Source organism: Colobus angolensis, unplaced genomic scaffold (genome assembly GCF_000951035.1).
Source record: "Colobus angolensis palliatus isolate OR3802 unplaced genomic scaffold, Cang.pa_1.0 Scaffold56, whole genome shotgun sequence".
Lineage (NCBI taxonomy): Eukaryota > Metazoa > Chordata > Mammalia > Primates > Cercopithecidae > Colobus > Colobus angolensis.
Window position 1 is genome coordinate 6,364,578 of NW_012119154.1, and position 26,316 is coordinate 6,390,893.

The window sequence follows — 26,316 nt, forward strand, 5'->3', positions numbered from 1 at the left end:
TAAAAAATAAATTGTGTTTGTTTGTTTTTTTAACATATAGATCAAATAGAAACAATTTCTTTCACCATTCCCTTAGAAAAAACAATTGTAGGGATTCAGCTAGTTTTCTATACAACTCTCTTTCACAATTAAATCACTGAAAAAAGACACAAAACCCATCTCTCTTCAGTTGAAAGAAGTCAAATGTAGCTAGACTACATATTTGCAGGTATGTTTGTGAAAAGACAATTTTTACACAAAGCAGTTTCTCATGTTTCATCATAAAATCAATTCTCCAAATCAATCAAAAATATTCTAGTTTCAACTTCATAATAAGTCTACTCAGTCACCAAGACATCTTTTAAAGGCACATAAAAATCATGCCAAAGTAACTTAAGGTAAACAAAACAACAAAATATCAAATATCAAAAACTAAAGAGATGGGTAATATCACTGATAATCTGATCCTTTCCCTGTTTCACATGACTATTTTCATACAACACCAATTCCACTGGTGCTTCTAATTTTATATTCAGGATAATTACTTTCTGCACTTCTGCTATCACTTTTCTTAGTTAAAAATGTGTTTATTACAAAAGTGATGTACATTCATTATAAAAGAAAATTAGGAAATATAAACAGGAACAAAGAAAAAAACCACATTTCTATCATTCACAGAATGTATTAACTGTATCCTTTCTGATACTTTTATATTCATACACAAATTTTCTTCAGAGTGAAGAAAATTTTCTTCACTGATAGCCCTTTTTTTTTAGTTTGCTTTTCTTTCCTTTTCCAATATATTGCGCTATGATTCATTCTTAAATTTGTGACTTAGAGAACTGGGGAAGGGAGGAGGGTCACTGTCATATTGCCTTTAGTTGCCAAATGTTCTTCACTGACTTACCCATATATATCTGTCACAATTTCATTTCCTAAAACCTTACTTAAGCCTTGGTCCTCACTATGGTCATTTCTTACCAGTAAATTAAAGATACAGGTACTTTTTTCAATAAATCACTGGCTTATTTCAGTAAGGACTAACTAAAAAAATTTTTTAGTTGAAATCTCCTCTAAGAATTCATTATAATAGGATTTCTAAACCTTAACATTACCTCCTACTTCCAGTAAATTCAACAAATACAACTATTTACATATCTGAAAGCATTTCACTTCAAAGACACAGGTTTCTTTATCCTACAGAGTAGTATATTCTGGAGGGTTGGACAGACACCAAGCAGGTTGCCCACACACAAGAGGTGGACATGAGATAGAAGGAAGCATTGGAATTGGAGGCTGGAACCTCAGAAAGGAGGCCGGGCATGGTGGCTCATGCCTATAATCCCAGCACTTTGGGAGGTCAACCAGGGCAGATCACCTGAGCTCAGGAGTTCAAGACTAGCCTGGCCAACATGGGAAAACACACATCCCTACTAAAAAGACAAAAATCAGCTGGGTGTGGTGGCACATATCTGTAGTACCAGCTACTAGGGAGGCTGAGGCACAAGAATCACTTGAACCTGGGAGACGGAAGTTGCAGTGAGCCGAGATCCTGACACTGCAAACTCCAGCCTGGGTGACAGAGCGAGCTTTTGTCTCAGAAAAAAGAAAGGAGAGGATTTCGGAGTGCTGTTTGAGAAAAAGCAGAACAAGACATGAAGGGGCATAACACTTGGCTACAGAATAGAAGAACAGGAGTAGAAAATTTAGGACAGAAAGCTGAGAAGTGGGCTGGCAAGGAATTAAGGTAAGGCAGGTAATATATGGAGACAGGAATCTAGATGTAAGCAGCTTTAGTGGAAGAGGGGTCAAATGAAATAGTAGGCAAATACAATAGGAATATGGGACAGAGGAGGGGAGGGGAAAGGAAGAAAAAGCGGTCAGAGTAGAAGGTATCACCCAAAGGTCTTTTGGGACTGGGTTGGGCTAAGATAGACACAGAGAGATGATTACCTAACAGCATTAACCTTGCTGCCAGTTCTTCAGTTACTCTATACACTCTTCCTATGACTGTTGTACTCTCTCTTCTCAGTCACTCTTTCCTTCTAATGCTTCTCACTTTACCAACTTTCAAGTAAAATTAACATCTGACTTTTGTTTGGTATTTATTAAAAATATTTTAGTCACCTGTTCAAAATTTTATAAAGGATAAATTCATAACTTACCTTTAAAGTAAACAAAACAACAAACACAGTATAATTTTCTATGTGGCCCTCACAGAATTCCTCCAACCCCATCATTAAACTCTATACACTTATTTTAGAAAAACAAACGCATTTATAATAGATGATTACTGTACATATAATTTGGTGGAAAAAGGAAGAAATAAACAATTTAAGAGCAGAAAGAACAGTCTAAGATATTTTAAGTAATTCAGGGGAAGAAATTAGGAAATTCAATGGAAGAAAAATACAACAGAGACTGGATTGTCCAAAAGATTATAAACACAATTTAGGAGGCCTACAAAGCTCTAGGAAGGTTCTGACTTAGGATAAGGACAGAGGCCAGTAAAGCATTAGGAGGTTCTGATTCATAGGGTAAGGAGGACAGAATTAGAAAAGTAACTCTAACCAAAGTCCAGACTTAAAAGTTTAGAATAAGAATAATAAATCCCAAGTATAACATGAAAGAGACAACTAGGTATCTCAGACTTTATCTTTTTAAAATAACAGTATTATTGAGATAGTATTCAATATCACACACTTTGCCTCTTTAAAGTGTACAATATAATGATTTTTTGTATATCTGCAGAGTTGTGCAACCAAATAATCCATTTTAGAACATTTTCATCACCCCAAAAAATAACCACATACCCATTAGCAATCCTTCCCCATTTACCCTGATCTCTCCAGTCCTAGGCAAACACTAATCTACTTCCTTTCCCTAAAGATTATATCTAGCCTATGAGTTGCCATATCTGGCCATTTCATATAAATGGAATTATACAGTATGTGGCCTTTTGTGACTGGCTTCTTTCATGAATGTTTTCAAGGTTGATGCATGATGTATCAGTCATCCCTGTTATGACCAAATAATATTCCATTGTATGGATTTACTACATTTTGTTTATCCATTCACCAAGTAATGGACATATGTAGATGTGGGGTATCTCTATTTTTTGGCTATTACAAATAATGTTGTTATGAACACCTGTGTGTAGGTTTTTGTGAGGAATGTTTTCATATCACTTGCATATATAGCTAGGAATGGAATTACTAGGTTGTAGATAATTCTATGACATTTTGAGGAATTACAAACTGTTTCCAAAGTTGCCGCACCATTTTACATTCCCAATAGCAATGTATGAGGGTTCCAATTGCTCTACACCCTCACCAATACTTGTTATTGTCTATTAATTTTTATTTGTCTATCATTTTTTATTTTAGTCATCCTGGGGGTGTATAATAGTTTTGATCTGTATTTTCCTCATGGTTAAATGGTGTTAAACATCTTTTTATGTGCTATTGCCATCTGTATACTCTTTTTGAAGAAATTCAAATATTTTGTTTTAAAAATTGGGTTATCTGTCCTTTTACTATTGAGTTGTAAAGAGCCCTTTATAATAGTCAAGATATGTGTCTTATATTTTATTTCGGCCAGGTACAGTGGCTCATGCCTGTAATTCCAGCACTTTGGGAGGCCGAGGCAGGAGGATCACTTGAGGTCAAAGGTTCAAGACCAGCCTGGTCAACATGGTGAAACCCCATCAGTACTGAAAACACAAAACGTGGCCGCGTATGGTTGTATGCAACTATAATCCCAGCTACTCAGGAGGCTGAGGTAGGAATATTGCTTGAAGGGAGGTGGAGGTTGCAGTGAGCCCAAGATCGTGTCACTGCACTCCAGCCTGGGTGACAGAGTGAGACTATCAAAAAAAAAAAAAAAATTGATTTGCAAGTATTTACTCCCATAATATGGGTTTTCTTTTACTTTCTTGATGGCGTTCCTTGAAGCATAAGTTTTTAATTTTGGTGATATCCAATTTATCTATTTTTTTCCATTGGTTGCTTGTGTTTTGGTGTTGTATCTAAGAAACCATTGCCTAGTGCTTTCTAAGAGTTTTATTATTTTGGCTCTTACATTTGGTTCTATAATCCATTTTGAGTTAATTTTTGGGTGTGGAGTGAGGAAGAGCTCCATATTCATTCTTTTGCATGGGGATATCCAGTTTATAAAGCACCATTGTTGAAAAGACCATTCTTTCCTGACCTATTGAATGGTCTTGGCATCTTTGACAAAAATCAACAGACCAAAAATACAAGTTTACTTCAGTATAGTTCCAATGATCTGTATCTAGTGTTATGCTAGGACCATACTATCAGAACTTACCTTTTAAAATATATTTGATAGAAAAAAATTGTTTAATTATTATTTTAAAACTATTTGACTTCACTGGGCGCAGTGGTCCACACCTGTAATCCCAGCACTTTGGGAGGCTGAGGTGGGCAAATCACAAGGTCAGGAATTCGAGACCAGCCTGGCCAACATAATGAAACCTCATCTCTACTAAAAGTACAAAAAATTAGCTGGGTGTGGTGGCAGGGGCCTGTAATCCCAATCACCTGGGAAGCTGAGGCAGGAGAATCGCTTGAACCCAGGAGGCGAAGGCTGCAGTGAGCCGAGATCATGCCGTTGCACTCCTGCTCGGGTGACAGCGCGAGACTCCAACTCAAAAAAAAAACTATTTGACTTAATGTCTTTATGAACCATACTTAAGTTTAGTTGTTTTAACAAAGAAGAATGGTTCTGATATAAATTTAAGAGTGGGCAAAAACAAACTTTAACCTTAGCAGGCTATATCTAACAGAAAATTTGGAAACCATAAAGGGAGTAATATTTGAGAATGAAAACTATCCCTTCTAAAAATTAAAGTTAGAATTTGATCACCATAACAAAAGAATGCTTGTTTCAAATGAATGTAATATTCAGTATAAACTCTTGAGAATATACGGTAGTGGAAAAATGGAAATAGTGGAACAATAGTCTGAAGAAAGGTGTAAACCAAAATTAATCTACGCTTTAACTTACAAAAGTTTAAGAACTGTTTAATATGTGTTGTTATTTTGAGGATTCGAAATACTACCTATAAAATAATGAGGCCATAGGCATCAAGAATAGAAAACACTCTGCATGTTTGAAAAGCAAAGCTCAGGTACCCACACAGAGTCCTTCTCCATTGCCTACTACCTGCTAAAGAAGCATCACCAGGGAGAATGACACAACTCAGAGTCTTCATCTGCCAAGCGACTACCGACTTAGGGGAGGGAGAAATGGTAAGAACGGCTAGGGGTAATAAGTCATTGGCCTATTTCAGTAAGAACATTAAAGTATTAGCTACTTGCATATGATAAAACCCCTATGAGGTTAACTCTGATGAGAGGAAAATCAAATAAAGAGTTTCCTCTAACAAGTAACGTTACTAACAAAAGATATAAATCAAGAAGAAAGGAAAATTATAGGTCAATGTCATTTTGAGCATAGATGCAAAAATTCTAAGCACATATATGCACAATTAATTTATAACAAAATAAGAAACGAAGAAAGATGTTTTCAATAAGTAGTGCTGGGTCAAGTGAGTATCCACATGAAAAATTTTTTTACCTGAAGTCTTTAATCATTGTATTTGCCGAAAAACAAACAAACACACAAATCCAAGTGGATTATAGATCTAAATGTGAATAAAACTTTCAAGACAATTACATACAAGAATGTCTTCATACATTAGGGTAAGCAAAGATTTCATAAACGGGGCACAAATTTCTACTCATAAAGAAAATGACTAAGAACTACTTTAAAATTAAGAATTTATGTACATCAAAAGGTATCACCAAGAAAGTACAAAAGCAAGTCACAGAGAGAAGGTACTTGAAGCATATAGCATTGACAATGACTTGTGCACAGAACATATAAAAAAGTTCTACAAATCAAGTTTTTAAAAAGAGAACTCAATTAAAAAAAAAATGGGCAAGAGGCCTGAAAAGAACATTACAAAAGACATCCAAATGGCTGATAAACAGATTAAATCATGCTCCCCTCTATTTGTAATCAGAAAAATGCATGTTACGACCACAATGAAACACCACACCCACTAAAAACCTAAAATTAGTAAAAATAAGCCTAACAATACAAAATATTGGTGAATATGTAGAATAATGGAAACTTGCAACAGTACCTGTGAGAATATAAATGGAATACCACCACTCTGGAAAACTGTCCATATCAACAAATGTGAACATCACCTCTGACATAGCAATTCTACTCTAAGATATATTCCAAAAGAATGAATTAGTATGTACACCAAAAAGCATATACGAGAAAGTTATTAGCAGCATACTCATAAAAACCGTAAACCAAAAATAATGCAAATGTCCATCTTCAGTTTGAATTCATAAAGTATAGTCTATTCATACAATGGAAAACGATAAGGCTATCAAAATGAACAACTGTAGTTGGATCCAACAACCCAACACACACACTAAAAAACATAATTTTTAACAGAAAGAAGGCACACACAAAGAAGTATATGATTCTATTAATATAAAATTCAGAAACAGTCACAACTAAACTATGGTGTTAGAAGTCAGGATTGTGGTTACTTTTAGGAAGAGAAGAGGTAAACATTTAAAAGGATTTTTTTTTTTTTTTTTGAGGCGGAGTCTCGCTCTGTCGCCCGGACTGGAGTGCAGTGGCCGGATCTCAGCTCACTGCAAGCTCCGCCTCCCGGGTTTACGCCATTCTCCTGCCTCAGCCTCCCGAGTAGCTGGGACTACAGGCGCCCGCCACCTCGCCCGGCTAGTTTTTTTGTATTTTTAGTAGAGACGGGGTTTCACCGTGTTAGCCAGGATGGTCTCGATCTCCTGACCTCGTGATCCGCCCGTCTCGGCCTCCCAAAGTGCTGGGATTACAGGCTTGAGCCACCGTGCCCGGCCTTAAAAGGATTTGAAGTGGCTTCTGGGATGTTGTAATGTTCTACTTCATCTGTATGGTGGATACATGCATGGACTCATTTTGTTATACTTTATAGATTTGTATACTAATGATTTGTGCACTTTTCTGTATGGAGTTCCTACCTGAATAAACATTTAAAATATGTTTTAAAAAAGTAATTCCCCCCTCTGATTTCCATATGTAAGAAGCTTGGAAAGTTGCTACTCTGCCCTAACAACAAGTAAAAACTTAAACAAACTAAAAAATCGGCAACTCTTCTTAGATTTGTAAGAAAAGGGAGGTCACAGGGCAAACAGCTGCACCAAAAATTAAGAGATGGAGAGATGAAAACAGAGAATCACAACTTACCAGAGCATAACCCATCAGTAGAAACCTCTGTGAAAACCAGTGTCAGGGTAGGAAAACCTGACCTGTAGTTAACAAATTGCTGGAGGCTCAGAGTGGACAACTCTTGGGAGTTAAAAACTCCAGGGGACCCAGTCATGATGGTGCAGAGGGAGACCACACTTTTTGAGTTTTACCTCCAGGAGTTCAACTTAGTTTTCAGAGTGAGTATCAGTGCAAAATCCTATCATGTTTCCAGCAGGGAGAACCAAAAAAGAACCAATTTGAAATATGTGAGTATTCTGTTCTCCTTAACAATGTCTGACCTTAAGTGAAACTATTTAATTAGATTTAACCTGCTGGGGTTTTATCAGAGCCGAACTGACCTAGGAAAATACCCATCTTCTGCTGCTCTAGTTCTCCAAGTGGAAAAATGGAAATCCCGAACTCCAGTCTACTACACTCTTCCACACCAAAAAAAGGGAAATACATGATTCCAGCCCACTCTAGCTAGCCATCCTGTCCCACCTAAGTGAGGGGAGAGCGGGGAATACTTAAGGAACATTTGTGAAGTTCACAATCCAGAGGCACAGGCTCACTAAAACAGACGTACTCATAGGACTACAGAACACTTCCTCTACCCCATACCTTACCAACACATTACTAAAGGCCTGTTTCAAGTAGTTCCTTTTACCTGTCATATCATGTCCAACTATTAAAAAAAAAAAAAAATTACATGGCATTATGAAAGACAAAAAAAAAAAAAAAAAAAAAAGAGAGCAAGTATCAGAACCAGACCCAGATATGGAAGATATGTTGGAATTACCAGACCAAGAATTTTTTTAAACTATGATTAATATGCTAAGGGCTCCAAAGAATGAGGGAGACAGCATGCCAAAAAGGAAAAAAAGAAAATAGATGGGTAAGAGAGAAAGAAATTCTAACAAAGTACCAAAAAAAATAAAAATAAAAAAGCTGGAGATCAAAAACTTAATAATAAAGAATGTCCTTATTGGGCTTATTACTAGACTGCACACTGCTGTATCTCCGAGCTTGAGGAAATCTAAGTAGAATTCTCCAAAACTGAAAAAGCAAGGAAAAAAGAGATTGGAAAACAAAACAGAAGCGACTATCCAAAAACTGTGGGGCATCTATAAAAGGTGTAATATACATGTTAATGGGGATAATAGAACAAGAAAGACAGAACAGAAAAAGTATTTGAAAAAAAGTACCTGAGGCCAGGCGCGGTGGCTCAAGCCTGTAATCCCAGCACTTTGGGAGGCCGAGACGGGCGGATCACAAGGTCAGGAGATCGAGACCATCCTGGCTAATACAGTGAAACCCCGTCTCTACTAAAAAATACAAAAAACTAGCTGGGCGAGGTGGCGGGCGCCTGTAGTCCCAGCTACTCGGGAGGCTGAGGCAGGAGAATGGCGTAAACCCGGGAGGCGGAGCTTGCAGTGAGCTGAGATCCAGCCACTGCACTCCAGCCTGGGCGACAGAGCGAGACTCCGTCTCAAAAAAAAAAAGAAAAAAAAAAAAAAAAGAAAAGAAAAAAAGTACTTGAAACAATAATCACTGAGAATTTCCCCAAATTAATGTCAGATACCAAACCACAGATCCAGGAAGCTCAGAGAACACCAAGCAGAACAAATGACAAAAGAACTACACTTACACATATCATATTCAAACTATAGTAAATCAAAAATGAAGAAAACAATTCTTGAAGTCACCAGAGGGGAAAAAAACACTACCTATAAAGGAGTAAAGATAAAAACTACATCCCACGTCTCCTCGTGCAAGCAAGAAGAAAGTGAAATAAAATATTTAAAGTGTTGAGAGAAAAAACACACTAATCTACAATTCTTTTTAGATTTTCTTTTCTACCAATCTAGAATTCTATACCCAGTAATATTATCCTTTGAAAGTAAAGAAGAAATAAAGACTTTCTCAAAAAAAGATTGAAGGAATTTGTTGCCAGTAGTAATGCTTGCAAGAAATGTTAAAAAGAAGTTTTTTAGAGAGAAGGAAAATGATACAGGTCAAAAATTCAGATCTACATAAAGGTATAAATCTAACGAAGTAAGTGTAAGACTTTATGAGGAAAAGTACAAAGCTCTGATGCAAAAAACCAAAAAACAAGAAATAAATTGAGATATATTCCACAGTCATGGATAGGAAGGCTTGATATTTTCAAGATGTCTGTTCTTCCCAACTTGATCTATGGATTCCATGCAATTCCAATCAATATTCCAGCCAAGTTGTTTCGTGGATAACAACAAAGCAATTTTAAAATTTACAGGGAGAGGCAAAAGACCTAGAATAGCTAACACACTATTAAAGGAAAAGAACAAAGTTGGAAGATTGACGCTACTTAACTTACAAAACTACGGGCAGTATAGTATTAGTGAAAGAAGAGACAAATGGATCGATGGAACAGAATAGAGAGCCCAGAAAGAGAACCACATAAATATGATAAAAATGATCTTTGGAAAAGGGACAAAGTCAATACAATGAAGAAAAGATAGTTTCTTCAAAAACTGTGCTAGGACAACTGGACATTCACAAAAACATCAATCTAGATACAGACCTACATGCTTTCTCAAAATTAATTCAAATGGATCACAGAATACAAAAAGCAAAACTATGAAACGATTAGAAGATAACATAGGAGAAAATCTAAATGACCTTTGGTTTGGTGATGACTTTTTACATACAACACCAAAAGCATGAACCATGAAAGAAATAACTGATAAGCTGAACTTCATTAAAATTAAAACTTTCTTCTCTTTGAAAGACACTATCAAGAGAATAAGAAGACAAGCCACAGAGTGGGAGAAAATATTTGCAAAAGACATATCTGTTAAAGGACTGCTTCCCAAAGTAAACAAAGAACTCTTAAAACTCAACAATAAGAAAGTTAACAATCCAATTTAAATAGGGGTAAAAGATCTGAACAAACATTTCACCAGAGAAGATATACAGATGGCAAACAAGCATACAAAAAAGTACTCCAAATCATAGGTCATCAGGGAAATACAAAATTAAAACAAGATACCACCAAATACTTGTTAAAATGGCCAAAACCCAAAACACTGACAAGATCAAATCCTCGTGAGAATGTGAAGCAACAGGAACTCTCCTTCACTGCTGGTGGGAATACAAAATGGTACAAGCACTTTGGAAGACAGCCTGGCAACTTCTTACAAAATTAAACTTACTTTTACCATGCAATACAGTGATTGCATTCTTTGGTATTTACCCAAAGGAGACCAAAATGTATGTCCACACAAAGCCTGCAAACTCACATTTTTAGCAGTTTTGTTCATAATTGCCAAAACTAGGAAGCAAATTAGTGTCCCACAGTAGAATGGAAAAACTGTGGTTAATTCCAGATAATAGAAAAGTTTTCAACCCTAAAAAGAAATGAGCTATCAAGCCATGAAAAGACAAGGAGAAAACTTAAAATATGTATTACTAAGTGAAAGAAGCCAATTTGAAAAAGCTACATACTGTATCAATGTAACTACATGGAGATAGTAAAAAGAAGAATGTTGCCAAGGGTTAGGCCAGAGGGAGGAATAAACAAGTGAAACAGTATGGATTTTAAGGCAGTATAACTATTCTGTATGATACTATAATAGTGGACACATGTCATTATACATCTGTCTAAACCCATAAAATATACAACACCAAGGGTCAACCCTAGTGCAAACTATAATCTTCGGGTGATAATATGTCAATGTAGGTTCATCAGTTATAACAAATGTACCCACTCTGTTGAGGAATACTGAGAACGGGAGAGGCTAGGCATGTATAGGGACACAGACTATACGGGAAATCTCTGTACCTTCACTCAATGTTACTGTGAACCAAAAAGTGCTCTAAAAATAAAGTCTAGCCAGGTATGGTGGTTCATGCCTATAATCCCAGAACTTCGGGAGGCTGAGGTAGGAGAATTATTTGAGCCCAGAAGTTAAAGACCAGCCTGAACAACACAGGGAGACCCTGTCTCTACAAAAAAATTTTAAAAATTAGCCAGGTGTCGTGGTGTGCACCTGTAGTCCCAGTTACTCAGGAGGCTGAAGTGGGAGGATTGCTTGGGACCAAGAGGTTGAGGCTGCAGTGAACCATGGTCACACCACTGCACTGCAGCCTGGGCAGCAGTGAGACTCTGTCTCAAAAAAATTAAATTAAAATCTATTTAAGAATAATTAAACTGGGTGCAGTGGCTCATGCCTGTAATCCCAGCACTTTGGGAGGCGGAGGCAGGAGGATCACAAGGTCAGGAGTTTGAGACCAGCCCGACCAACATGGTGAAACCCCCTCTCTACTAAAAATACAAAAATTAGCCGGGCGTGGTGGCACATGCCTGTAATCCCAGCTACTCAGGAGGCTGAAGCAGGAGAATTGCTTGAACCTGGGAGGCAGAGATTGCAGTGGGCCGAGATCACGCCACTGCACTCCAGCCTGGGTGACAGAGCGAGACTCCATCTCAAAAAAAAAAAAAAAAAAAAAAAAAGAATAAAATAATTTCAATATAAATTTAGAAAAGATATGTATACACACACACACACACAAAATACATATGTTAACATCACTTCTTTCTTTCATCCATAAAATGATGTAGAATTTACTCAAATGGAATTCTTATTAGTCCTGGAAGTAGAAAATGAATAGATGATCAAGTCAACAAAAAGCTTATTTCTGACACAATCTTATTACCAGCAAATAATTGGTACTGGCAAACAACTACTGCTAAGAGAGACAACCAAGTATGATGAGACACATCATACTGAAACACATCACCACCTATGAAGTCGCCTTGCTCTTCCTGACATCCTCCCACAAATATCTGTTGAAATCTCTAGATTTAACTACACAATAACAGGATATGAAGAGAAAATAATATGTTAAACCATATCACAGGAAAAGAAGTGGCAAACTCCAGAATGGGGGAAACTTCACAGAATAAACTGCCAGCTTATTCAACAAATAAAACACAAGGATAAAAGAGTGTTGGAGTACATAAAGGTTTTAAAAGACTTAACAAAACATAATGTAACATAAAGACTTTATTTGGACCCTGATTCAACAAACTGTTAAAAGCACATACATATTACTATGGTTTGAATTTGATCCCTCCAAGCCTCAAGCTGAAATCTGATCTCCAAGCCTAACGGAATGTGATTGGGTCATGGGTGTGGATCCTTCATGAATAATGTCCTGTCCTCCCTGGGGCAAAGAAGAGTGAATGAGTTCTCCCTAGGTTAGTTCCTATGAGAGCTGGTTGTTATAAAGAGCCTGATTCTCGTTCTCTAGCTTCCTCTCAGGCCAGGTCATCTCTGCAAACACTGCCTCCTCATCGCTTTCCACCCGTGAGTGGAAGCAGTCAGAGGCCCTCAACAGAAGCCTAGCAAATGCTGGCCCGATGCTTCTTGTACAGCCCCCAGAATCACATGCCAAATAAACCTCTTTTATTTATAAATTACCCAGCCTCAGATATTCCTTTACAGCAACAAAAAACAGATTAAGACACACACTTACAGTATTTATGAAACGACTGGAAATTTGAACCCTAACTACATATTTGATATTATAGAATTAGATGAAAAAAAAACTTAATAGAGTGTGCTGATGGTATTGTTGTTGTGACTGACAAAAATTTTTTTTTTAAAAATGTATTGAAATATTTATAAGTGAAATGTCACAACTTGGACTTGCTTCAACATAATACAGCACAAGGGTAAGTAGTTTAGGATATAACATAAAAAACTGGATACACACTGATAATTGTTCAAACCCAGTAATAGGTAAATGAAGGTTCATTATTTTATTCCACCTCCTTTAGTATTTGTTTGAAATGCTAAATACCCTAATAAAAAGTTAAAAAAAATTCCTTTAGTGAATCCCCTTAAAATTTCATTATGAAGAAAAAAAATACTTCAATATGAATATCCTTAATAAAAGTATATAAACTGATAAGTAATAAAGAAAAAAGCCATTGAAAAATATTTTGATACACTAGAAGATTATCAGCAGGACCTTTAGCAATCTGATGCCATACTACTCATATATTATTGATTTCTTTTTTATTTGAACATGTTTTAAGAGTAGGTTTTAAGAATAGTGACCAATTTTTTTTTTAATTTGTCAGTTGTTTGGCTAGAAGTAAGGATAGAAGGGACTTAACGGTTAGTTCTTGAGTGCGAAAGACTGAGTATCAAAGAGCTGAGATTCCCTGCTACAGTCTACCTGTATGTTAATTGTGGGACAGATTGTCAGCTTCCTTTGGTTATTGCTGAAATTGGCTGTAAAACATTTTGCAATTGTAAGAACCCTAGAATTGGTTACTTATTAAGCTTTTAAAAAACTGATTCTCGGCCGGGCACGATGGCTCATGCCTGTAATCCCAGCACTTTGGGAGGCCGAGGCGGGCAGATCACGAGGTCAGGAGATCGAGACCATCCTGGTTAACACGGTGAAACCCCGTCTCTACTAAAAATACAAAAAAATTAGCCAGGCGTGGTGGTGGGCACCTGTAGTCCCAGCTACTCGGGAGGCTGAGGCAGGAGAATGGCGTGAACCTGGGAGGCGGAGCTTGCACCACTGCACTCCAGAATGGGCGACAGAGCGAGACTCCGTCTCAAAAAAAAAAAACAAACTGATTCTCATACAGTTTCTGTTATCAAAATAAATTGTATGGTACCTTTCAACAGTACATACTTTTAAAATATTTACTTGACAAATGAATTAATATTTTTAGTAAATCCTTGCTCAAGCATCTCCCAAATAATGACTATTATCACCTGATAATAGTACATAATTACATACTAAATAATAAATGAATATATAATGAAACAATGGCAAAAAACATTATAGGATCTTAAGAACTTTTTAAATGGTGATAACATATATATCCTTTTGTATCTTTTGAATTTTAAAACATTTCTGCTGGCTGCAGTGGCTCACATCTATAATCCCAGGGAGACAGAGGCGGGAGGATCACTTGAGCTCAGGAGTTCAAGACTGGTCTAGGCAACATGGTGAAACCCTATCTCTACAAAAAATACAGAAAGTAGCCAGGCGTGGTGGCAGATGTCTGTTATCCCAGCTACTTGGGAGGCTGAGGTGAGAGGATGACTTCAGCCCGGGAGGTGGAGGTTGCAGTGAGCGGAGATCGTACCACTGCACTACAGCCTAGGCAACAGAGCCAGACCCTGTCTCAAAAACAAACAAAACAAAAAAAATTTCAAAAATTTGAACCTATTTAAAATAAACAGGCTGGGTACAGTTGCTCTCACCTAATCCCAGCACTTTAGGAAGCTGAGGCGGGCAGAACACTTGAGATCAGGAGTTCCAGACCCACCTGGTCAACATGATGAAACCCTGTCTCAACTAAAAATGCAAAAATTTGCCAGGTGTGGTGGTGTGTGCCTGTAGTTCCAGCTACTCGGGAGGCTGAAATGGGATAATCACTTGAGCCCAGGATGCAGAGGCTGCAGTGAGCCAAGATCGTGCTATTGTACTGCAGTCTGAGCAAGACTCTGTCTCAAAAATAAAAGAAATTAAAATAGGCCAGGTGCAGTGACTCATGCCTGTAATCCCAGCACTTGGGGAGGCTGAGGTGGGTGGATCACCTGAGGTTGAGAGTTTGAGACGAGCCTGACCAACATGGAAAAACCCCGTCTCTACTAAAAATACAAAAAATTAGCCAGGCATGGTGGCATGCACCTGTAATCCCAGCTACTCGGGAGGCTGAGGCAGGAGAATCACTTGAACCCAGAAGTCAGAGGTTGCACTGAGCCGAGATCACGCCATTGCACTCCAGCTTGGGCAACAAGAGCGAGACTCCATCTCAAAACAATAAATAAATAAATAATTAAAATAAACAAAATGAAAACTTTTAAAACTAGTGGTGAAAAAAAAGGAACCAAATTTAGCAAGACTTACCTAGCAGGGGGAATTCCTCTCTTATAAAGATCCATCCTCACTTTTTCTCCCACATGTCTATAAATCTCCACTACAGCCAATATTGCAGCATCTCTCACCTGTCAAAGAATTCAGAACTTTTTAAGAAACTTACATATGATACAATAAAATACTTCATTTCAAGGTAACATTACACTAATAGATCAACTTGAAGCTCTAAGTGGGTTTTAATGCCTCTAAACCGCTGCATATATGGCTTGTCGTCAGTAAAAACCCAAGAGGGCCTGCCAAGATACTTCTAGAAAAAACTACTAAAAGATGATTTTACAGAAATTTGAGAAACTTGTCAATAAAAGTTACTTATTAAGCTTTTTAAAAATCTATTTGTGGCCGGGTGCGGTGGCTCATGCCTGTAATCCCAGCACTTTGGGAAGCCAAGGAGGGTGGATTGACTGACATCAGGAGTTTGAGAGCAGTCTGGCCAACATGGTGAAACCCCGCCTGTACTAAAAATACAAAAAAATTAGCTGGGCGTGGTGGCATACGCCTGTAATCCCAGTTATTCAGGAGGCTGAGGCAGGGGAATTGCTTGAACCATGGAGGTAGAGGTTGCAGTGAGCCGAGATCGTGCCACTGCCCTCCAGCCTGGGCGACAAAGAGCGAGACTCCATCTCAAAAAAATAAATAAAATAAAATAAAATAATAATAACAAAATTTTAAAAATCTATTTGTAGGCCGGGCACGGTGGCTCACGTCTGTAATCCTAGCACTTTGGGAGACCAAGGCTGGTGGATCACCTGAGGTCAGGAGTTGGAGGCCAGCCTGGCTAACATAGTGAAACCTCGTTTCTACTAAAAATAAAAAAAAGTAGCCCGGCGTGGTGGCACGTGCCTGTAATCCCAGCTACTTGAGAGGCTGAGACAGGAGAATCATTTGAACCAGGGAGATGGAGGTTGCAGTGAGCCAAGATCACGCCATTGCACTCCAGCTTGGGCAACAAGAGCGAAACTCTGTCTCAGAAAAAAAAAAAGATTCCTACCTATAGTAAGATTATGTAAACAACTGCCAATAATTATGTTAATACAAATTATGATCATGGTTAATGTATTTTCCTGTATTAAAACTGCATTTCAAGAATGTGGCCTGAACTCAAACAGATATTTTTTACACTAATATTCACAGCAGCATTATTTACAACAGCCAGACGTGGAAACAACCCAAATGTCCATCCACAGAGAAATGGGTAAACAAAATGTGCTATATACACACGACGGAATATTATTCAGCCTAAAACAGAAGGGAAGGAAATTCTGATACATGCCACAAGATGGATGTACCTTGAAGACATTATGCTAAATAAACAAGCCAGACACAAAAGGACAAATATTCTATTATTCTACCTCTGTGAGGTACACAGAACAGTCAAATTCACAAAGGCAGAAAGGAGAATGGTGGTTGCCAGGAGCTGGGGATGGGGGACCACCGGCGGGCTGCCAGGGACTGGGGAGCTGCTGTTCACGGGTACAGAGTTTCAGTCTGGGAGGACGAAGTAGTTCCGGAGCTAGATGGCAGTGATGGGTGTTGCAAAATAATGTGAATGTATGTAATGCCACTGAATTTACACTTAAAAACGGTTAGAATGGTAAATTTTATATTGTATTTGCTACAATTAAAAAGAAAAAAAAAAGGATGTGGTCTGAATACAGGAATTTGAAAGGTAGTTCCAGTTCCTTTGCACTGCTCATTGTGAAATAGCAACTGAAGAGACAGTAGAATTCTCCAGAACACATTCCTATATTATACCTATAGTACAGACCAGGAGTTCCCAAGCCCCAGACCATGGACTCATACGGGTTCGTAGCCTGTTCAAGGACCACAACAGGAGGTGAGTGACAGGGAAGCAAGCTTTATCGCCTGAACTCCACCTCCTGTCAGATCAGAGGCAGCATTAGATTCTCATAGGAGCACAAACCCTATTGTGAACTGTGCATGCGAGGGGATCTAGGTCGCACACTCCTTATGAGAATCTAACTAATACCTGATGACCTGAGGTGGAACAGTTTCATCCCGAAACCATCCCTACCCTCCCATGGAAAAACTGTCTTCCACAAAACCAGTCCCTGGTGCCAAAAAGGTTGGGGACCACTGGTATAGACAGCTCAGATAAAAAAGTTTCTAACAACTGATATACCACTGATATAAATCCTCTCTGTTAAGTAGGGTTCTTACAACTGCAAAATGTTATGCAGCCAATTTCAGCAATAACCAAAGGGAGCTGACAATCTGTCCCACAATTAACATACAGGTAGACTGTAGCAGGGAATCTAAGCTCTTTGTTACTCAGTCTCTCACACTCAAAACTAACCTTTAAGTCCCATCTGTCCTTACTACTAGCCAAACAACTGACAAACATAAGCAACTTTCATGAATATAATGTTTTTAAAAACTAACTTTGATGGATTTTTTTAATGAGGTAAAATCTTCATTTCAGCAACCCCTTCCACCCTCTCTCTTCTTTTTTAAAAACAGAATAAGAGGACTAGAAAAGAAATGGTAGCCAAAAAAATCAGTCAATGCTTGAATGTAAATAAAATTTTACCTGACTGTTGGAATCTCCAAACAGGATACACAAATGTGGTACCAACTTGCTGATGACTAGCGGCTGAGCCCCAAAACTAAATATAATTTGAGAAAAAAATAAAGAGAATTTGTTTTTAATAAACAGTGAACAAAATATCCTTATACCTTCTTGTCTGTAGCAATAAGACAAATTTATGGTGGAGAGGATGGACACACATCATTAAAACATGAAGGATATGAGACATAAGCAAAAATAATTCTAAGCAATGTGAAGTATGCAAACTTGAATAATCACAACTGAGAGTGAAGACAACACATAATCCAATAGATTAAAATGTTCAACAATAGCACTCTTAAACCTAGCAAGCAACCTATGAATAATTTAAGAAAATCAGAGGTTTCACTTTCAAAATTGTGATTTTTTTAGACTCTGGGTCTCAAATAAATGCATTCCAATGAAATAAGGAAATTAAAAGATCTTTATGCTTATGGCAGGGGAGCCAAAACCCAGCACAAAGAGCTGTGTAGACTGAGTACACTTACAGGCTTCTAGAGGGCAGAAAGGACTATAAAGTAATAAAAGAAAATAAGTGAAAATATAGCTAAGAAAAGGAAGTAGCACTATAGAAAAAGTTGAAAGCTACTACATATGACCTATGACATTGCATAGAACCTAAAAACATAATTCAGAGCAAGAACAGAAGTCCTAGCACTTTTTCAGATCAGTCATAGTTCTGTGGCAACTATGGCAGCCAGAACTCTGCACACAGCTACCAGCCTCACTGTTTAGTTACCGGGGAAAGTCTTGCTTGGTCTATGACTCTGGTACCCACCCACACTGCTCTGGGGGAGGGTGGGGATGGGAAATGGTTATAATATGTGAAATATCATTGAATTAAAAACAATTTCAAATTCGATCCAGAACAGAAATAGATACTAAGTTATCAGCATATCAGTTCCATGACCATCTGTTTTGGGTGGCTACTATTAACATACTAAAGAAAAAAAGAGAAACACTTATTATATAACTGAAAAAGTAAGAACATGAAAGATACACAAAAAATGAACAGTAAAGGCATCAAATAAAAAGTTATATGCTTTAATAACAATTTTAAATGTGTTATTACCATAGCTTTCCTTGACTTTGTGAACTGAGGTTTTTTTAGAGAAATAAAAAAAAGACAGTTATTTTCAGTAATCATAAAACTCACATGTTTAAGGTTTCAATAAGACACAGACACACGCCTTCTCGAGATCGAAAATTCTTGTGTTTAAAACCAGAAGCCAACTGCTCCCAAATGTACTATTTGAAAGAAAAGTAAAAATGTGAAACAAAAAACTAAATTATTCATATTATAATCTTTTATGTCTTCCCAATCCTACTACCAACCTTATTGGTAACTGAACGTTTTCATCAGACTATTGTTCATTTCTCCACTACTTACAAGTTTTTCCAAACTACACAATTGTGCTCACCCATTTTTATTACCTTAATCACATTTTAGTACTTATATATATTTCACTTTAGATTTTATTTATTCTCAGAAGAACCATGTCCAACAACTGAAGACCTTAGAATTTCCAAGGACACAGGATTTCTTCTATAAGAAACCTTCAATAACAATGCTACCATTATAAGTCCAGTAGTCCAGTAAGTATTTAAGTGGTCCAACATTGCCTAGCAACTAATATAGACTCACACGGAACAGGCATTTTTTTTTTTTTTGGACATTTTATCATTCAGACTTTTTTCCTTTCAATGTTGGATCCAAATACAGAAATGTATTTGGACAATCGATTTTATAGCTACCTACCACACTTTTCTGTTAGAAAAAGCATAGATAAACCTATACAAATAATTTAAACCAATTATTTTGGGTGTAACAAGAAATCCAACTTTACTTTTACAAATGTGAAGCCAACTGTACCAATCAATCCTTTCTCCACATTTGGAAACACCACTTTTACCCTTTACTAAATTCAAATATACAACATACACAGCCATCCTCTTTCTGTACTCAGTATTCTTTCTGGAGTCTGTATTCAGTTCTACTAATATATTTCTCTCTCCCTACCGAACTTTCAAGGAAGTGGCTTAAGAAATTACAAAAAAAAAAAAATCTTAAATGTGGGTAACCTGACTTATCAATACTACCTCTGGAATGCTATTCTATATAAATACTTATATTTATGTTCAAAGATAGAAGTACAAGGGATGCCCCTTATGGTAATGTCTGTAATCACAGAAAGCCAAGAACAACCTAAAATGTAAATGAATAAACAAGAGTGGAAGGACACTCACCACAATATTAAAAAAAAAAAAATTAGTTCTGAAATATAAAACATTTGGGAAAACATAGTAATCACTTGTGAAAAAATTTTCTTCTGGTCTCTGTAGGAGTTGCAGAAACGAACAATATAGTATTCAGTAGTTCTCAAAATAAGCTTTCTCAAACATTTTACAATTTACAAAAAAGAGAAACAAAAAAAAAATCCTAAAGTATAATATAATCCGTATACTGTCAAATCACTGAACTCTATTAGTTAGCTTTAAAAAAAAGCATTAAAGAGTACAAAATAAGCAGCAAAAAACCAGAGTCAAACATTGACGTTGTATCTTAAATGTCGACTTCTTAAAGGCATTAGCAACAAATGATTGTTTAAAATGTCAGCATTCATGCTTGCTGTGGCTTTAATGATTTGCTGTGATTACCATTAGCAAAATCTGAATTTTAAAATGTAGGCTTACCATAGGTGGTGCTACTTGATCCATTAACTTCAATATCAGAGTCTGAGCTTCATCTCGAACCTTGTCTTTGGCATCTCCCATTCTGTCTATTAAAGCTACAATAACTAAAGAAGGGGAGAGAGTAAAAGAGTGTTTACTTATAACTCATCTCCATTAAAAACTATATTTCTCAAAATTACAAATAGCAATTGTTTCCATAAATGAAGAGTTGTGAGGTAAAGAAATTGTTTTAAGTTCTTTACACACGAATCCAATAAAAAAATAACTGAGAAGATTCACAAGAATACATGCAGCATGACATCTCCTTACAATAATGTTCAAAAAACAGGCAAAACTATTATTTTTCTGAGAGAATGTATAGATGAGGGGACAAGGAGGAAGTAGAACTCAAAGGGAACAGGTTCTAAAGTCAGTTCATAGGGCAAAAACATCTCATAGTCAAAATTACCTTCCTGTAATCCCTTAAATTACCACTACCATTTAGTGTGGTCTTATTAGGTGTGTGACCTAATGTCTATTTTTTAGATACCTTTCATCTATTTCCTCAGCCATAAATGTGGGTAGCAGTACTCATCTCAGAGGATTATTGAAAATTAAAAAATAATACACATAACTCAAAGAGTAAATGGTACAGAGTAAGCACTTTCTATAAAATGTCACCTACTATCACTATCACTATCATCCTTCTGCATGTTCAAAAGCAAGGACACTTCCTTTGTTTCTCTTTTGATATTACAGCTATACAGTAGTCCCCCCTTATCCACAGCTTTACTTTCTGTGGTTTCAGTTACCCATGGCCAACTGTACTCTGAAAATATTAAATGGAGAATTCTAGAAATAAACAAGTCATACATTTTAAATTGCACACCATTCTGAGTAGTATGATGAAATCTTGGGCTGTCCTGCTCCATTCAGTATGGGATGTGAATCCTTCCTTTGTCCAACATACCTGCACTGTTTACATTACCTGCCTGTTAGTCACTTAGTAGCTGTTTCAGTTATCAGATCAAAAACACATCACATGTATAGCAGCAGTACTCAATCTTTTTGGTATCAGGGATTGGTTTTGTGGAAGACAATTCTTCCACAGTGGCAGGGGGCGGGGAGGATGGTTTTGGGATCAGGCATCGTAAAGAGTGCACAATCTAGTTCCCTCAATATGCACAGTTCACAATAGGGTTCGTGCTCCTATGAGAATCGAATACTGAGGCTGATCTGACAGGAGGCAGAGCTCAAGTGGTAATGCTCACTTGCTGGCCACTCACCTCCTGCTGTGCAGCCCAGTTCCTAACAGGTCATGGACTGGTTTGGACTATCAGAGACTTCAAGAATCCACTGGGGGTCTTGGAACACAGCCCCTGAAGATAATGGGGGACTACTACATAGCTTTTCTTTCTCTGAATCAACGGAGGACTAAATCTAGTTTAAACAAAGGAAGGAGAAAGAAATCAGATCAAGAAAGAAATATTTCTCTAGTTTATTTATAAACATATATAATTAAATGTGTATATAATTTGAAGCCAATCTATTATCTATAATGTAATAACCAAAACTGATGTAATAATGGACAACAAGAGTTAAAGAAAAAAGAAATTACATTCTTTTTGGGAAACAAATGACTAGAGTGAGAAGGCAACATACCAAATGGAAAGATACCATCCAAAAGCCTTAAGCTTAATCAAAGAAATGACTGTGTAAGAAAACAATGTTGGCCGGGCGCGGTGGCTCAAGCCTGTAATCCCAGCACTTTGGGAGGCCGAGACGGGCGGATCACGAGGTCAGGAGTTCGAGATCATCCTGGCTAACACGGTGAAACCCCGTCTCTACTAAAAAATACAAAAACCGAGCCGGGCGAGGTGGCGGGCGCCTGTAGTCCCAGCTACTCGGGAGGCTGAGGCAGGAGAATGGTGTAAACCCGGGAGGCGGAGCTTGCAGTGAGCTGAGATCCGGCCACTGCACTCCAGCCTGGGCAACAGAGCGAGACTCCGTCTCAAAAAAAAAAAAAAAAGAAAACAATGTCCTCGACATAAAAATCATAAGTCTAATTATGAGACAATGTTCATCAATAGGAACAATATAAATTCTTCTCATACATCTTGGATGTACTGTTAACACTAGAGGAATTTGTCAACATCTATAAGGTTGCCATTATGGGCTTCTGGTTCTGACAGCTTCTGAAAGGCAGAAGACAATAGTAAACACTTAACAAATGTTAGATATTATTATGCACTAACCACCGAATTATCTCATTTAATCCTTTCAACAGTCCTATGAAACAGAGTAGGCCCATTCGATAGAGAAGGCACAGAAGGATTAAATAACTTATCCAAGGTTGCGTAAACAACAAGTAGTGAAACCAGGTTTTAAATAATCTATACTGGCCGGGTGCAGTGGCTCACACCTGTAATCCCAGCACTTTGGGAGGCCAAGGCAAGTGGATCACTTGAGGCCAGGAGTTTGAGATAAGCCTGGCCAACACGATGGAATACTGTCTCTACTAAAACTGTAAAAATTAGCCGAACGTGGTGGTGCGTGTCTATAGCCCAGCACTTGGGAGGCTGAGGTGAGAGGATGGCTTGATCCCAGGAGGCAGAGGCTGCAGTAAGCTAAGATCATGCCACTGCACTCCAATCTGGACAACAGAGCAAGACCCTGTCTCAAAAAATAATAAATAAATAAATATCTATACAATGTGAGATCACAGTCATAACCATCTCCATTTACTTATAATTTGAGGTGTTTGGGTGTGTGTGTATATGTTAACAACCATATAACAATAATGGAAAAAGAAAAGATCCTTCATTCCTGAGAGGTGAAATTTAACTCCAACAAGAAAATTCAAATGTTAGCCCAAACAGGGGCTCACTTCAATATTAAAAACCATTTTACGAAACATAAACAAAAACAAAAAACCTCACATTACATAAAATTAGTATTACAGCTAATAATCTAAACAAGAAATTCATGCTGTTTTTGCACTGGATCACTTTTTAACACATGCTACCCTGGAGTCAAACAGAACAAGATTGTATTCCTAACTCTACCAGTTATTAATTACAAAACAGAAAATTCCCTGAACTTCAAAGTTTCCTTGTCTGTAAAATATGGAAGGCTGACAGAACTATACCTCACATGACTAGTGAAAGAATGAAGTAAAACAAGGAAAAAGCACCTGTGCCAAGCCCATGATCATTATCATTTAATATGATGAATATTCAACAAATATTTATTGGATATCCAGAACAGAATTTTTCACTCAATAGGCTCTCCATATGAATGTGTTAAACAAATGAATCAATCTAGCACAGACTGGAATTTGGACAATGACACATGGAAGAAGGCTGAAACGTAACTCTTAGTATTTTTTTTTCTTTTAGCATTGTACAAGATGCAAATCATTCTATGAAAGTGATAACCGGGTAGCCTAACTATTCTTGTTTTCCTTCTACAATAACATTTTGGGAAGAAACTGTTTAAAATTTTAAAACAGTTTAAAAAATTTGTAAGATACGAGATCCTTTACTGAATCAGTTATAAAACCAGGGCTGCTGATCAATATTAAATGTAAATTGTATATTTTTTGTTTGAAAATTATATTTTTCCACAATATACGTGGTCACAAAAGGAAACTAAAATATTTTCTATTATTAATACATGCATATATATAGATTATATATTTAAGAATTACATTAATAGAGCTTATACTCTTTTTGGAACTGTATCTAAAACTGAAAATGAATCTCAATCTTCCTAAAACACTTCTCACTTTTAACGTAAAAGAATATTAAAAATACCTGTAATGATAACTAATAACCCGAGTGCACCAAAACTAAACATTATCTCTCAAATCAAGTTATATATATCTGCAGTTAGATTACCAAAAATCCTTCCAGACATAATCCAATTCAACTCCTTCCTTTTACAGAAAGACTCCTAAAGTGATCTGGCTAAGTTCTGCAACAGCGATAAAACCAAAAAGCTAACCCTGGGACCCTTAGTCCAGTTCCGTACCTTTCTAAGAGCATACAGGTATGCTGCCTATCTTGCAGAGCTATTCTACAAATTAGAAATGAAGTCAGGATAATCTTTCATGTATGTAAAGTAGTAAAAGGGTAAAAGGTAAATAGACAAAAATGGGTAAAAAGTAGGCATTCAATTAATGATAGCAAAGCTGTAATAAAATTTTCCTATTATACCACACTGTATATTATCCTAAAGTAATAACAAGTTCAAGTTTCATTAAGGACAATGATGAGCATTTATGATTCAAAGTGAAAACACTACTAACAGTAAATGCACAGGGATAACTAGAAAGAATAGGAGATTAGAAGAAAAAAATTATACATATATAAGAGTGTATGAACACGTGCCATCTAGTGGCACAAACACAAATGAAAAACACTAACCAACAAAAGCAAGTTAATGTAATTCATTAAGTATTTAACTGTATAAGAATCAGAGTAAAGAAAAATTCAACATAGGGTGAGGTTAACCTGAAAATTCCTGAGATTCTTAAATCTGAAGTACATTTTTAGAAGGGAAAGAAAGGACCACGGAGAAGAGGGGAAGATTTCAAAAAGAAATAAGGGCACAGCAGAGGCATAAACAAGTTCAGCTACGCCTAGAAAGAGTGAGCAAGTTTCTGATTAGCTTAGAGTGGAGACAAAGTACTTGCTAAAGATTACAAAGAAAAAGTCTACTGAGATGAAGAAGGAACATATATGGTAAAAGACAGCTTTAGAGAAGTAAGTTCTGAAAGCAGGACAGTGTTGGGAGTCAAACTACAATTCAGGTCCCAATATTTCCATTGCCTCAATATGAGTGTAGTCAGGACGTAAAACCCCATGTGGTACTCCTGGTGTCTGAAAAATAAGTGAGATACATAATACCTAGAACTACTTTTAAGTCTCAATTTTCTCTGTAGCAATTAATAACAGGGAGCTACTACAGGGCAAGAGTCACAAACACAAACGTTTACATCCAAGGAGACACAGGAAATGCTGATGCTTAGCCAGTTTAAGAAGTGCAGTATTCCAACCTTACCATATCATACCTAACTTTCTCAGTTACAAAGAGACGAGAGGATTTTGGGGGTGGAGGAGGTTTTATGAATGGGAAAGATCATTAACTAGACATGAGAGAAACTACAAAGCAACTTCTGATCAGGGTTACTACATTAGGCAATTTCTTGAGACAAGCCAGAAATGTGAATTTTCATGTAAAACTTCTCAATTTTAAACACTGATTCAACATATTTTAAGAAAATGTAGGCTAGGCATGGTGGTTCACACCTGTGGTCCCAGCTACTGAGGAGGCTGAGGTGGGAGGATCGCTTGGGTGTTGAGGAGGCTGAGGCTGCAGTGAGCCACAATCATACAACTGCACCCCAGCCTGGGTGACAGAGCAAGATCCCATCTCAAAAAAGAAAAAAGAAGGAAAAGAAAGAAAATAAAGAGACAGACAAGGACAGCGAGAGAGAGAGAGACAGAAAGAAAGAAAACATAAACAAGTAAAATGCTTGTAGAGCAGTTTTCAGTGTCTACCATAGTTTGTTTTGTTTTTTTTTTTAAAGAGACAGAGGTTCACTCTGCTGCCCAGGGCATGGTGGTGCAATCTTAGTTCAGTGTAACCTTGAACTCCTGGGCCCAACCTCCCATCTCAGTCTCCAGAGTAGCTAGGACTACAGGCACACACCACTAAGCCTGCTGATTTTTTTTTTTTTTTTTTTTTTTTGTAAAAATATGGTCTCACTCTATTGCCTAGGCTGGTCTCAAACTCCTGGCTTCAAGCAATCCTCCTACCTC

The 26,316-nt window shown here is 37.2% G+C and overlaps 1 protein-coding gene across 1 annotated transcript in view; it reads right to left on the bottom strand.

Annotated features, from left to right (window-relative positions):
- The window catches only part of CLASP2 (cytoplasmic linker associated protein 2), a 201,708-nt gene that overhangs the window by 173,736 nt on the left and 1,656 nt on the right, over nt 1–26,316 (bottom strand). Inside the window, exons 2-5 of the mRNA XM_011961558.1 lie at nt 20,513–20,616; nt 18,975–19,066; nt 17,783–17,858; nt 15,205–15,302 (exon numbers count right to left, since the gene is read on the bottom strand). Coding sequence (XP_011816948.1) covers nt 15,205–15,302; nt 17,783–17,858; nt 18,975–19,066; nt 20,513–20,616 — 370 coding nt within the window. The remainder of the gene's footprint in view (nt 1–15,204; nt 15,303–17,782; nt 17,859–18,974; nt 19,067–20,512; nt 20,617–26,316) is intronic.